We start from the raw sequence: 13,273 nt of genomic DNA, 5'->3' as shown, positions 1-13,273 counted from the left end.
GAAGTAGAGCTTAAGGACCCCGCCATGTGATGCTGTTGAAACCAGGATGTAGCAGTTTTATCATGTGCCTGAACTAAACGTGTTCGACAGTATGAGTTTTGCCTAGCTACCTATTTATCTATGTATATTTTTAATAAGTTATTTACGCTCAGATTTAATAGACGGAAACAGACGGAATAAAAGCCAATATCTGGTATAGTATTTGTGTATATAGTGTGCTTAGATTAATAGATTTGGACCTAAGTGTCTATGAAGCTAATGTTTAGATGCTAGTTGTGGTGTTGACCTATATGTATAAGAGTGGTCAGTGAACACTTTTGAATACGTTTGAATGTAATAACATACCTGTATAGGAAAACCTAATTTAAAGAGTTATTCTGGCAGCTATGTCAAATTGTATGTATTTTTGCTGTAGGAACTGGCTAGTCTGGTTGTATAGGTGTATACACAAATAATAAGCTTGTTTAGACTAAATCTGTTCACTAGATCACTGTTCTGTCTTATTCCAGGTCGCAGATTTGATATGTGTGATCTGTAATGAGCTACAAAGGAAGCTGTGTACTGCGAAGGAGAAATGGCACTTGCTTCTACCTCCTCCAGATCTCTGGCAGAATTCAGTGCAATGCCGTCTCCAAAAGCAGAGCATTCTGTTCTCAGAAAAGTCCTCCAGATAAACCGGTGGCCGCTCAGGAGCAGACATCGACTGCCTTGAAGAACACGACCGAGCTTGTGAAACAGTGGGGGCAAAATACGGTGAAAACTGCCACAGCTACTGTCAATTACTGGTGGGAAAAGTATGAAGAGTTTGTTGGCCTTAATGAGGTTCGAGATGCTCAGTCCAAGGTTACTGAGGTACGTTTTTGTTCCTTTTGATATCCCTAATAAGCTCTAGTGTCAACAATCCTGACAGTGGATGTCTTGATGGTTTGTTATCAGGCTGAGAAGGCTTTCATGGTGGCCAGGGGAATGGTTCGTGAGGCTCATGTGAGTTTGGAGGCTCTTCAGGTGAGGCTCAAGGAGGTTAGAGATCGCCTGGATCGAGTGTCGAGAGAGGAGGCACATTATCTTGAATTAGCCACACTGGAACACAAGTTACTTCAGGTGGGATGAGAACCGAGGCATCTAGATGTTGAGATGATTATATATATTTAGTATTTGTACTCACTTATTCTTCTTTTATGCCAACAGGAAGAACGGCGCCTCAAAACGGTGTACGTAAATGCAGAGGAAGGAGAAAGGGAAAAATTTGCACTTTTCTCTGCTGGCGTGCGTGAGAGTCATGAGAAGGAGCGATCGCGTGCCGAACGCACCAAGAACTGGTCCATCATTGGCTCAGTACTGGGTGCCATTATTGGTGTCATGGGGTCCACTTACATAAACAGGGTGCGTCTTCAGGAGCTGAAAAGCTTGCTCCTGGAGGCTCAGAAGGGACCAGCAAATCTACAAGAAGCTATAAAAGTCCAAGCCAGTTCTCACAAGAGCCAGCAAGAGGAACTCCGAGGCCTCATAGATACGCTTAAGGCGTCCATTACTAATCAAACAGAACAGCCTGTATCTGTTCCAATAGCAACCCGATCTGCAATACTACCATCAAAAACCAGCATATCAGAAGAAGCCATTAAAGAGATGCTTCTGCACAGCCAGAGAGCTCAGTCAAACATGCAAGATCTCATGCCACAGATGGAGCAGATCAGGCAGAGTTTAGGGAAGATGGCGACTGAGCTTCAGGCTGTGAAGAAATCCATCTCGGACCGACCTGCGGAAAAACCGCTTATTCAGACAAAAGATAAGCCGCTTTTAGTGTGTGAAACAGAGAGCGTGATCCAAGGCCTGGACCAGACTGAGAAAAGACTGGAGGCTCAGATTAACAAGTCTACTCTATACAACACTATTCTGACTTACACAGCATTTGCCTTATCCATGCCAGTGCTGTATATTATCTTCAAAAGTACATGATGAAATCATCTAGTCTGCAGCGTTTAAGGGGCCATCGTTTGTAACAGAAGTGACCTCAGATTTTACAGTACTGTAGGAATTGTATCGTGGAATCATGCACTGAGGAGTTAAGAATTAAAAAGTCAAACATGAATGATGTCTTCTGGCATTTCTTCCAATCGACAAGACTTTTCAGAGGGCTTAGCTATCTTTGGGTATTACCATTCTTACTGTAGTAAACTGTTTCCATTTGCAAATTGGGTTTTAAAATAAAGTTATTTTTAAAAGAAATTTGAAGTATAACTCTACAAGTATCATAATACCTATTCATAGATTCAAGCACTATAGCATGATGTTTTGTCATAAGGGAGGAGATCAAGGTACCGTTTTGCCCTTCTTAGCAATTTAACACAAAATTAGCATCCATGTTACACTATATTGCCAAACGTTTTTAATTCAGGTGTTGTTTTTCAGGGGTTGGCCCCTGCGTTCCAGTGATAGGAACTCTTAATGCTTTAGCATACCAAGACATTTCGATGATTTTATGCTCCCAACTTTGAGGGAACAGTTTTCCTGTTCCAACATGACTGCACACCAGTGAACAAAGCAAGGTCCATAAATACATGGATGAGCGAGATTGGTGTGGAGGGACTTTAAGGGATGACCCTTTCCTCTTCCAACATGACTACTGATGAGTGAGTTTGGTGACTGGCCTGTACAGAGTCCTGACCTCAACCCGATAGAACACCTTTGGGATGAATTAGAGCGGAGACTGTGAGCCAGACCTTCTCGTCCAACACCAGTGCCTGACCTCACCAATACACTTTTAGAGGACTGGTCAAAAATTCCCATAAATACACTCCTAAACCTTGTGGAAAGCCTTCCCAGAAGAGTTGAAGTTGTTATAGCTGCAAAGGGTGGACCAACTCCATATTACATTCATGTGCATGTAAAGGCAGACATCCCAAAACCTTTGCCAGTATAGTGTATAAGCATAAGCAGGTTAAGGCCATTGTAATGGTTTTATTTTCATCATTAACTTTTAGTCTATGATTTGGAGTAATAAGGTTGTATATTCTAAGTGAATTCACCATCACACTATCAATAAAAAAAAATAAAGGAGAAAAGAGAGGAGCTCAATTCCCACCTCTACCCTGTGTGTGTGGAGTTTGTGGGATCTCTCTATGCTTCAGGGGTTTCCTTCGAACATTTTCACTTTCACCCCTAATCTAAAGGCATGTGTCATGAGTTGCTTGGAATCTCTAAACCATCTGCGCTGGGTTGGCACCCCGTGCCCCTGGCTTGTGCCCCTGCAATTCCCCTGCAGTGAGATCCAGATGCCCCTGCAACCCTGTGTAGGATAAGATGCATGCATTATACAAGACACTTTACCTATATTTTCAATTGATTTAGCATTCCTGACAGCACGTGTCATAACAATGAGACATAAACACTGCAACCTATTGTACATAAGTACAGCAGCACACTTTATTGCGTCTACAGACCTGCACTGCAGCGCCATCGTCAAGTCAACTCGGATACTGAGCCCGTGACGTAAGGAGCGCACGGACCAATCAGCAACCAGAAAGACCCACACTCATTACATATTCATGAGATTTCGCGGGCTTTTTTGGGTCACGTGTCTATTTCGCGCGAAAACTTTGCCTCGCCGGTGGGAAGAAAACACAGTAGTCTGAAGTGAGTAGACTTGAACACCACGCAGTACAATGGCGGTGAGTGAAAAATATATTATTTTTAAACACGCTTGGGGGATACATAATACACGCATAGGCAGAAATAAAACGCTTTCTAAGATAAGTTATTTATTTCGTCATAGTTATTAATTTTCGGCTTGTTTTGGTGTTTAAAGGTTTGGCCTGGTTTCCTCACGTTGTGAAGGACATGCCTTGTGTTTAACTGAAGAGAGAGAGAGAGAGAGAGAGAGAGAGAGAGAATAACAAATTATAAATTTATTTGAGCAACAAAACGCTTTATTAAGTGAAATTAAAACGCTGTGTTTTTCTGGGACACCATGTGGACACGTGTGTTAATGTTTGGGAAGCATTGTGGTCCCTTTTTGTTAAGATCTCGTGCTTATTCACTAACGTTTAACGATGAACAAGATGTCCTTTTTCACACGAATCCCATGTTTAAAGCTGTGATTGCATTGCATGACTGTACAAAGTTGACTATTATAAGAATACATTCAGACACCTTGTGGATTATTGTGATATTTCTGTACATCTCACTTTCTCTGTTCGATTCCTTGAATGGCGGTTCGCTCGAAATAAAGTGACTCCCAGCGAATATCGTTCCTGCTTTTATTTTTTGTCAGCTTTGCGTATTCGGACACCTTGTGGTTTACTGCAAAAAAAGAACGTTATATGTAATGTCTGTATGGCTTCTTTTCATTCCTGGATCAGAACTCGCACTACTCGACTCTTTGATCAAAGGAATCGATTCAGTGAAGTGGTTCCTTAACGAACATCCGTTATCATCGTTTAAAGCTGTGATTGCGTTGCGTGACTGTACAAAGTTGTCTGTTTATATTTTAGTATTTTACTGTATCAGCTTTGCGTATTCAGAGACACAAAAAAGGAGACGAACTTTTATATCAAATGTCTGTATGGCTTCTGTTCATTCCTGAGTCAGAACTCGCGCTACTCGACTCTTTGATCTAAGGAGTCGATTCAGTGACGTGAGTCCTTAACGAACATCCCGTTATCATCGTGGGGCAAGGTCTCACATTGGTTTCTACGTTTCTGAACAATACAGGAAAAATAAACAACAACATGTCAGAACAGTGTGATTTATAAAAGTGAGCACAAGACTCTTAACAGGAAAGGTAGCTAATTCTACTAGTTTGTCTTACCAGCATTTGCCATGATGAATCTATCCCGTTAATTGAATCCTCAATAACTCGCATATGTATTAATGAATATGTCGACTTGGACCTCTGTGGTGTAGGGTTCAAAAAGAAATATAGTCTTCAATACGTAGACGTGTGCATTTTAAGTATTGTTCATAAAATAAATCGGATTATCTGTGGAATTTATTTTTTTACAGATAAAGCCTCTGATCTATTTTTCCTAATCGGCTACATTAAGTGATGCACTACTTCAACCTTTTTTTGTGTTTCCTTTCTGCAGGATTCCTCAGAGTCTTTCAACATGGCCACGAGCCCGAGTCGCGGCTCACGGCGTGGTGATCTGACCTCCAGCCCGGGCAGAGACCTGCCTCCCTTCGAAGATGAGTCTGAGGGACTGCTGGGGGACAATGGGCCTGAAGGAGAGGAGGAGGAGGAGGAGGAAGATGGAGAGGATCTGTTCGGGAACCAGTTGGAGGGGTAACAAATGTTTTGCTTTTCATGTGTGCTACTGCATACAAATGCAGAAAAAGATGCAACATGGTTATATCATATTATCTGTAGTAATCTAATCTACAATCTAAAAAGATGTAACATGGTTATCATATTATCTGTAGTAATCTAATGTTATAATAAATGTATTGCAGAGCATTTTTTTAGATTTGCCACTACTTGGATAGTGTGCTAACAACCTCAGATTATAAACGGACCTTTGTTGCTTGTTTTCTGCAGGGAGTACCGTGCTATTCCTGAACTGGATCGCTATGAGGCCGAAGGTCTGGATGATGAGGAGGATCTCAGTGAACTGTCTCCTGGAGCTCGTGCTCGTGCCGAGGCAGCCTTGAACGAAAGGGACAAAAGATTGGGCGTGGGCCGCATGGCAAGGGAACTGCTCTATGGTGAGTTCTGTCTCTGAAAGATAGTGTAAATGAGTTTTCATATGTATTTGGAATGTGTATAATAAATCGATGTATAATCAGCCGGGTGTTTCAGAATGGTCCGTTTTGGGGTTAACTACACTACATTTTAGTGTGCTTAAATAGATGTCATAATCAGATTGATTGATTGTAATGGTCTAGTTTTAAACAACAAAATCTGTTCTGAAATGGGGAAATGATAGTTACAGCAGCATTAAGAGTAGCAATTGATGCACAGTGATCACAAATGATTTCAGCATAAAGCTGTATGGCTATCTAGTTAACTGTGGCTTACAAACGTACAGTGATGGAGAAAGTCAGAGAGATTGCGCAAAATGCAGTACAACTTGTACAGTTCAAAACTACTATACGTACCTCTCCTAGTACGGTCTGCCATAATCATCTATATAAGTGCACATCTCTTATGAGACTTCAGTGCTTATATGAATTTCCTGATCTCACCTTCTCTTCATCCAGATAGCGAAGATGAGGATGATGAGCGGCCATCGAAGAGGCGACGGCGCCAGGCAGAGCGCGCCGCAGAAGGGGCCGGCGCTGAAGGCGAGGATGAAGAGATGATTGAGAGTATTGAGAACTTGGAGGATATGAAGGGGCACTCGGTGCGAGAGTGGGTATCCATGGCTGCCCCACGCTTGGAAATCTACCACCGTTTCAAGAACTTTCTGCGCACGCATGTGGATGAGCACGGCCATAACGTATTCAAGGAGAGGATCAGCGACATGTGCAAAGGTAAACTATTATTGTTATTATTATTAGATGACGGCGTTATTGTGGCTGTCTTTGAGTGTGTTGTAGGAAGCCATTACCCTTCCTGGCTGGTAGATGTTGTTTTATTTATTTAATATCCCTCCCTCTCTCTGTGATATTAAACAGGCCTGGCTTTGAAAGATGGGTAGTGTAGCTTAAGACTCCTGTGACTTTTTTTTCTCTTTCCAGTACTTTGCCATTAATTACAGTTTTTCTTCACTTCTAGAAAACAAAGAGAGCTTGTTGGTTAACTATGAGGAGTTGGCCTCCAGAGAACATGTCCTAGCCTACTTTCTCCCTGAGGCACCTGCTGAGATGCTGAAGATCTTTGATGAAGCTGCGAAAGAGGTGGTGCTGGCCATGTACCCCAAATATGATCGCATAGCCCACGAGATCCACGTGCGCATCGGCAACCTGCCTCTAGTGGAGGAGCTGCGTTCACTCAGGTACAGATTCAGAGAATTACATGGCTACTGCTGCATGCTGTTTTTATTTGCTTCATCCTAAATGGTTTAAAGCCTTTTGAGTGGACAGACTGGTCAAAAGTGTCTCTGTGGCCGCATTCTGTTATGAAATAGGAAGGTGAGAATCTTGGCAGAAAATCTGACTTGCTATATGCAAATGTGTTCTGGGTTAGGTCCCATCTAATTTGAATATTCATTGAACAGAATTTTTTAACGAGGGGGCAAAAAGTGTTGGTTATTGTGTGATCTTCTCTGTTTCAAGAATTCTGTGAAAAGATTAGACAAAAAAAATAGAAGAATGGCCTTCAAGCTTTGTGCCTTAATACAATATATATTTCTTTTTTTGTGTTTGTAGGCAACTTCATCTGAACCAGCTGATCCGCACCAGCGGAGTGGTAACCAGCTGTACGGGAGTTCTGCCCCAGCTCGGCATGGTCAAATACAACTGTAACAAGTGTAACTTCATCCTTGGCCCCTTTTTCCAATCACAGAACCAGGAAGTAAAGCCAGGCTCCTGTCCAGAATGTCAGTCTCTTGGTCCATTTGAAATCAACATGGAGCAGGTATGTTCTTGAGGTTGAGGATGATGAGCATCCATGCTGTAAAATGATTGTATTGCAGTTGTGTTTGAATCATCATATGTATAGGATGCTCAAGAGAGACACTAGGTTAAGTGTAAGCATTTTTTTTTCCCCCCACAGACTGTGTATCAGAACTACCAGCGCATCACCATCCAGGAGAGTCCTGGCAAAGTAGCGGCTGGCCGTCTGCCCCGGTCCAAAGACGCGATCCTTCTGGCTGACCTGGTAGACGGCTGTAAGCCTGGAGATGAGATTGTGAGTCCAGCAGTCCTTGCAAAAATGTTAAGGGATGTGACCAGTTAGATTATTCAGCATTTAACTTATCTAACAGTTTTTGTGGAAGTCCATGCACTTGGGTAATGGGTACATGGTTTATGACTGGGGGGGGAAAGGATGTATTGAAAATGACTAATGTGAATTCGCTGTGTTTTTAATGTTTTAGGAGCTGACGGGCATCTATCACAACAACTACGATGGCTCTCTAAACATGGCTAACGGCTTTCCTGTTTTCGCCACTGTAATCCTGGCCAATCACATTGTGCGGAAAGATGAGCGAGTGGCTGTGGCAGAGCTCACTGATGAGGACGTGAAGGCCATTGTGGCTCTGTCCAAAGACGAGCGCATTGGAGAGAGGGTGAGTACACAGAATATGAAATAATCTATTCTTATCGTCTTTTCTACCTGTATGAAGGTCGGGGAGGTTTTTCAGTCTGTCTCAATAAGGTTATTTTGATTTTTTTTTTTTTTTTTTTTTTTTTTTTGCACAGATATTCGCCAGCATTGGGCCCTCCATCTATGGCCATGAAGATATCAAGAGAGGTCTGGCTCTTGCGCTGTTTGGTGGCGAGGCGAAGAATCCAGGTGAGTTATTTATAGCATTTTTTTTAACCTGGATTCCAGGTACCAGACCTAATTTATTCATAAGTTCTGTCATGGAAACAAATTTTATAGCGGTGATGTGTTTATGATGGAAGATGCTGCATCACTCGAGAAAAATGTCCGTCTCTTCAGTCTTACATTGTCAGTATATCGTATACATTTGTACTCTTTGAGAGATTGCTAAAGCCGCCTGGCTTTCTCTCGTCATATAAAGTTCTTACTTTAGGGTTTTTAATGCCATCTGGCTTTGTGGCTGTATGAAGCGAAGGGTTTTATTTTAGTTCATCTTTACTTTCTCCCAATTAATTGGTTTTGTCTGTAGGAGGGAAGCATAAAGTACGTGGTGACATCAACGTGCTGCTGTGTGGGGATCCGGGTACAGCCAAGTCCCAGTTTCTGAAGTATGTGGAGAAGGTGGCGAGCCGGGCGGTGTTCACGACGGGACAGGGTGCCTCAGCCGTGGGTCTAACGGCCTATGTCCAGAGACACCCGGTCACCCGTGAGTGGACATTGGAGGCTGGGGCTCTGGTCCTGGCAGACAGAGGAGTCTGTCTTATTGATGAGTTTGATAAGGTGAGACTTTTAAATGGATGTCCATATGTTAGTCAAGATTTTTTTTAATCCTTCTATATAGGACAGGGGTGCTTTATAACAATCACTGTACCTTTACTGTAGAATTCTCACTGTATTCTTTTATTAAACAGATGAACGATCAGGACCGCACTAGTATCCACGAAGCAATGGAGCAGCAGAGTATCTCCATCTCCAAAGCCGGCATTGTAACATCCCTGCAGGCCCGCTGCACTGTAATCGCTGCTGCTAACCCAATCGGTGCGTACCGTAGTTGTATGCAAGAAGTGAGGGGTTGTATTACTGATCCAGTTTAGTTTGAACTCTTTTTTTTTTTTTTTTTTTTTAGGACTTCCTCCAGGCTTTCAATGATTAAAAGGCTGGTTTGTGTGCTTTTGAGAAACACTTCAGTTGAATTGCTGAACATTTTTCAGAGCATTAAGAAGTCCTTAGCTGTTATTAGGGGAAAGGGCAGTTAATAGGCAGAATAGTTAAAAGTTGCTCCCCTTACTCTGTCATTTCTGGTTAGATTCCGGACCAAAAAAAAAATTTTTTTTAATTTTTGGGGTTGTTTTTTTAATGCACACGAAATAACTAAGATGGATTTCTGCTTCAGTCGGCCCCTTTCTTATTTACATATAATGAATTATATTTTCGCACATCCTGCTGAGTGCTTTCACAGTAAATTATACCTATTTGGAGTGTGTGTGGGGAGCTGTAGCAGGGTGTTCAGTAATCAGCTATAAAAGCAGAAATTATTTTGAGCACTTTTTCTCTCAAGTAAGTGAAAGAAAACACTTGAAAGCCTGTGGGGAAAATGACTGAGCCCTTTGTTGGAATACAGCTGTGTGACAAACCAGTAGGTAAAGTATTTGTGCCAGTTCAAGTGCAGTTCATTAGCACAGAAGTCTGGCTATAACGGTAAGGCTGCCAGTCAAACTTTATATATTAGTGGTGTCAGATCAGATACTTGGGGTGTGTGTGTGTGTGTGTGTATACAGTATCTCCAGCATTTTATTAAGTAAGCTTTGTATCCTGTGTTCTCTTTTCCTTTAAGGTGGACGATATGACCCGTCCCTGACGTTTTCTGAGAATGTGGACCTGACAGAGCCCATCGTGTCTCGTTTTGACATCTTATGTGTCGTAAGAGACACTGTGGATCCTGTGCAGGTGAGGCAAAAACAACTTCCTGTTCCCCTCTCCCTGTTACCTGTAGGTCCTGGAATATTAATCGTTTCTTTCCCCCCCATCCTTCTTTCTCTAAAGGATGAGATGCTTGCACGCTTCGTGGTGGGCAGCCACATAAAGCATCACCCCAGTAATAAGGAAAGGGGCGTGGCCAGCCTGGAGGAAATGGTGCTGCCCAACTCGTCAGACGTCCCACCCATTCCTCAAGAGCTGCTCAGGAAGTACATCATCTATGCCAAGGAGCGTGTGCGGCCCAAACTGAATCAGATGGACCAGGATAAGGTGGCACGCATCTACAGCGACCTTCGCAAGGAATCCATGGTTAGAGGAATGATTTTTCTTCTTGCAGGATTTTTTTAAATATGTATATGCATTAGAAAACTGATTTATTGGCCAACCTTGAGCAGTTAAGAATAGGTTAAGATCTTCATATTTTTTTTCACCTTCACACACACAATGTCCTGTAAAATTTTAATAGTATAGAACAGCCCCATTTTTCATTTTGATATGAAGAAATTATGATCAGCAGTTAAAAGCAAAAGTCATGAACTCTTAATGTAGCCTGTTTAAATGAAAATCCAAGATAACCTCTAGATTACAATAGTGGCTCCCTGCCGTCAGTTTCACCCTTAATTCGTTAAATCGTTTAGATTTACTTGGTGATTTCATCCTCTGGGGCCTTTTTTCCCCTTAGTATTGTTGGTTTACATTTTAATATTTTATGTTTAATGTAGTTTTGTCTTTCTCTCTGACAGGCTACAGGCAGCATCCCGATTACGGTGCGTCACATTGAATCAATGATCCGGATGGCAGAGGCTCACGCACGTATGCACCTCCGCGATTACGTACAGGAGGACGACGTCAACATGGCTATACGTGTTATGCTGGAGAGCTTTATCGACACGCAGAAGTTCAGCGTGATGAGGAGCATGAGAAAGGTGCAGAGATTTAGAACAAATCGGATTCATGACCGAAAAAAATCTAGCTTCCTAGGCTTATGTGCCAATTGTAATTGTGAATTTAGTAGTAAGAAGGTGCTAAAGAAATGAGCTAGAAATGACCTCTTTATTACTATAACCCCAGGTTACCCTTCTACCCTTATCTGCCTTCTGTTACACTTCTGACAAAAAAAAAAAGCCAGGAAGGAGATCCCAATTTAGTGATTTATCCAGAAAAACAGTTTGTATTCCAACCAAAGTGACATCTGAATGAGCCTGATTAACATGTACACTTATCAGGCATAACATTATGAGCACTGAGAGGTGAAGTGAATAACACTGATTATCTCCTCATCCTGGCACCTGTTAGTGGGTGGGATATATTAGGCAGCAAGTGAACATTATGTCCTCAAAGTTGATGTTAGAAGCAGGAAAAATGGGCAAGCGTAAGGATTTGAGCGAGTTTGACGAAGGGCCAAATTGTGATGGCTAGACGACTGGATCAGAGCATCTCCAAAACTGCAGCTCTTGTGGGGTGTTCCCGGTCTGCAGTGGTCAGTATCTATCAAAAGTGGTCCAAGGAAGGAACAGTGGTGAACCGGCGACAGGGTCATGGGTGGTCAAGGCTCATTGATGCACGTGGGGAGTGAAGGCTGGTTCGTGTGATCCGATCCAACAGATGAGCTACTGTTGCTCAAATTTCTGAAGAAGTTAATGCTGGTCCTGATAGAAAGGTGTCAGAAAACACAGTGCATGACGGGTCAGGGCTGTTTTGTCAGCAAAAGGGGAACCAACACAGTATTAGACAGGTGGTCATAATGTTATGCCTGATGAGTGTAGATGTGCATCGTTTTGCGGGTTAGACTTCATGCTTAAATTTTCCACAAAAATCTGTGTAATAGACTATGCGAACAAAATCTCTCTCAATTTTAAAATCTTGCTGCCAGGGCAACAAACTAGTCAGCATAGGAGCACTTGCATTTCTACCCTGGTGTTTGTCAGATCAGCATGGTGAAGTCAGCATTCTTGCTTTTAAATGTATGTCAATACATTGCCTGTGGGGTTTTTTCACCTGTTCAGCACTGGCATAATGTGCAGTCGATAAATCAGTTCTGTCATTGGAGGTTTCTCAAGGTGCTTTAAGTACTTAAATATTCTTTTTGACACTTCTGTATTGCAAAAGGCGGCGTTTTATAATCCAGAGTTAAATGTTGTCCTTGTGCTGAGTCTTGTAGTAACCTTAAATATAGCAACACAAGTCAAAAGTTTCCTATTTTACTGATACCACTATTTCTTTTTTTTTTCCCAAATGAGACCCTTCCTTTTTTTCTGGTTTTACTGACCTGGTGTTTGTTGTCTTCCAGACGTTTGCACGCTACCTGGCTTTCAGACGAGACAACAACGAGCTACTGCTGTTTATCCTGAAGCAACTGGTGGCCGAGCAAGTGTCCTACCAGCGCAACCGCTACGGAGTGCAGCAGGACGTGATCGAGATCCCAGAGAAAGATCTAGTGGACAAGGTAACTGACAGGACGATGTGATGGTCTGCTGTACATCATGCTTTGAGTAATGGGTGGAGTTTAGTGTTATGATGTGATCGTTCTTTTGATCCTGATCTCATCGTGATAAGGTATTCTTATTGCAGTAGTATGTGAAGTCATTCACTTTACTAAGTGAAGCATTCCCCCTTTCTCCCTCTCCTTTATAGGCTCGACAGATCAACATCCACAGCTTATCTGCGTTTTATGACAGCGATTTGTTCCTCTCCAACAAGTTCTCCCACGATTCGAAGAAGAAGCTGATCATGCAGCAGTTCTAAGCCATGCACTGCCTATGGATGGATTGTATTTGAGAAACTTGTGGACGTGTAAATATGTTCCAGTATAACGTGGAAAATGGATGAGTTCTGATATGGACAGAGTCAGTTGATCATTCAGAAAAGATGCTGCACTTCGATCTTGGTCATGTTTGCTTTTGCTTGTTGCTATTTTCTATTCAATGCAGATGTGTAGAATTGGTTATTGTGAAAAGATGTGTGCCGAAACTGTCAAATAAAATGTTACCCTTACCCTCAAATCATTTTAGAGTAAATTGTCAAACTTTTAACAAACTTCATAGCACAGTATATACCAAGTGAATCTTCCCAGAATCCTCTACTAGGACATCT

At 42.2% G+C, this 13,273-nt stretch overlaps 2 protein-coding genes across 2 annotated transcripts; both read left to right on the top strand.

Annotated features, from left to right (window-relative positions):
- Positions 1-35: 35 nt before the first annotated feature.
- ccdc51 (coiled-coil domain containing 51) lies at positions 36-2,096 on the top strand. The gene is made up of 4 exons (XM_058373658.1): positions 36-193; positions 510-852; positions 937-1,101; positions 1,189-2,096. The coding sequence occupies exons 2-4, from the start codon at positions 538-540 to the stop codon at positions 1,954-1,956; spliced, it is 1,248 nt and encodes a 415-aa protein (XP_058229641.1). The 5' UTR covers positions 36-193; positions 510-537; the 3' UTR covers positions 1,957-2,096.
- A 1,435-nt stretch (positions 2,097-3,531) lies between these two features.
- mcm2 (minichromosome maintenance complex component 2) lies at positions 3,532-13,190 on the top strand. The gene is made up of 16 exons (XM_058374185.1): positions 3,532-3,668; positions 5,085-5,281; positions 5,534-5,700; positions 6,196-6,468; positions 6,713-6,932; positions 7,306-7,513; positions 7,652-7,786; positions 7,974-8,165; positions 8,299-8,392; positions 8,733-8,983; positions 9,115-9,241; positions 10,038-10,150; positions 10,247-10,489; positions 10,924-11,106; positions 12,471-12,626; positions 12,815-13,190. Exons 1-16 carry the CDS (start codon positions 3,663-3,665, stop codon positions 12,923-12,925), a joined length of 2,676 nt encoding a protein of 891 aa, XP_058230168.1. The 5' UTR covers positions 3,532-3,662; the 3' UTR covers positions 12,926-13,190.
- Positions 13,191-13,273: the final 83 nt, after the last annotated feature.

This window comes from Hemibagrus wyckioides, linkage group LG21, assembly GCF_019097595.1.
Source record: "Hemibagrus wyckioides isolate EC202008001 linkage group LG21, SWU_Hwy_1.0, whole genome shotgun sequence".
NCBI classification, from domain to species: domain Eukaryota; kingdom Metazoa; phylum Chordata; class Actinopteri; order Siluriformes; family Bagridae; genus Hemibagrus; species Hemibagrus wyckioides.
Note: the sequence above shows the minus strand (reverse complement) of the source record. Positions and strands in the feature narration are given on the sequence as shown.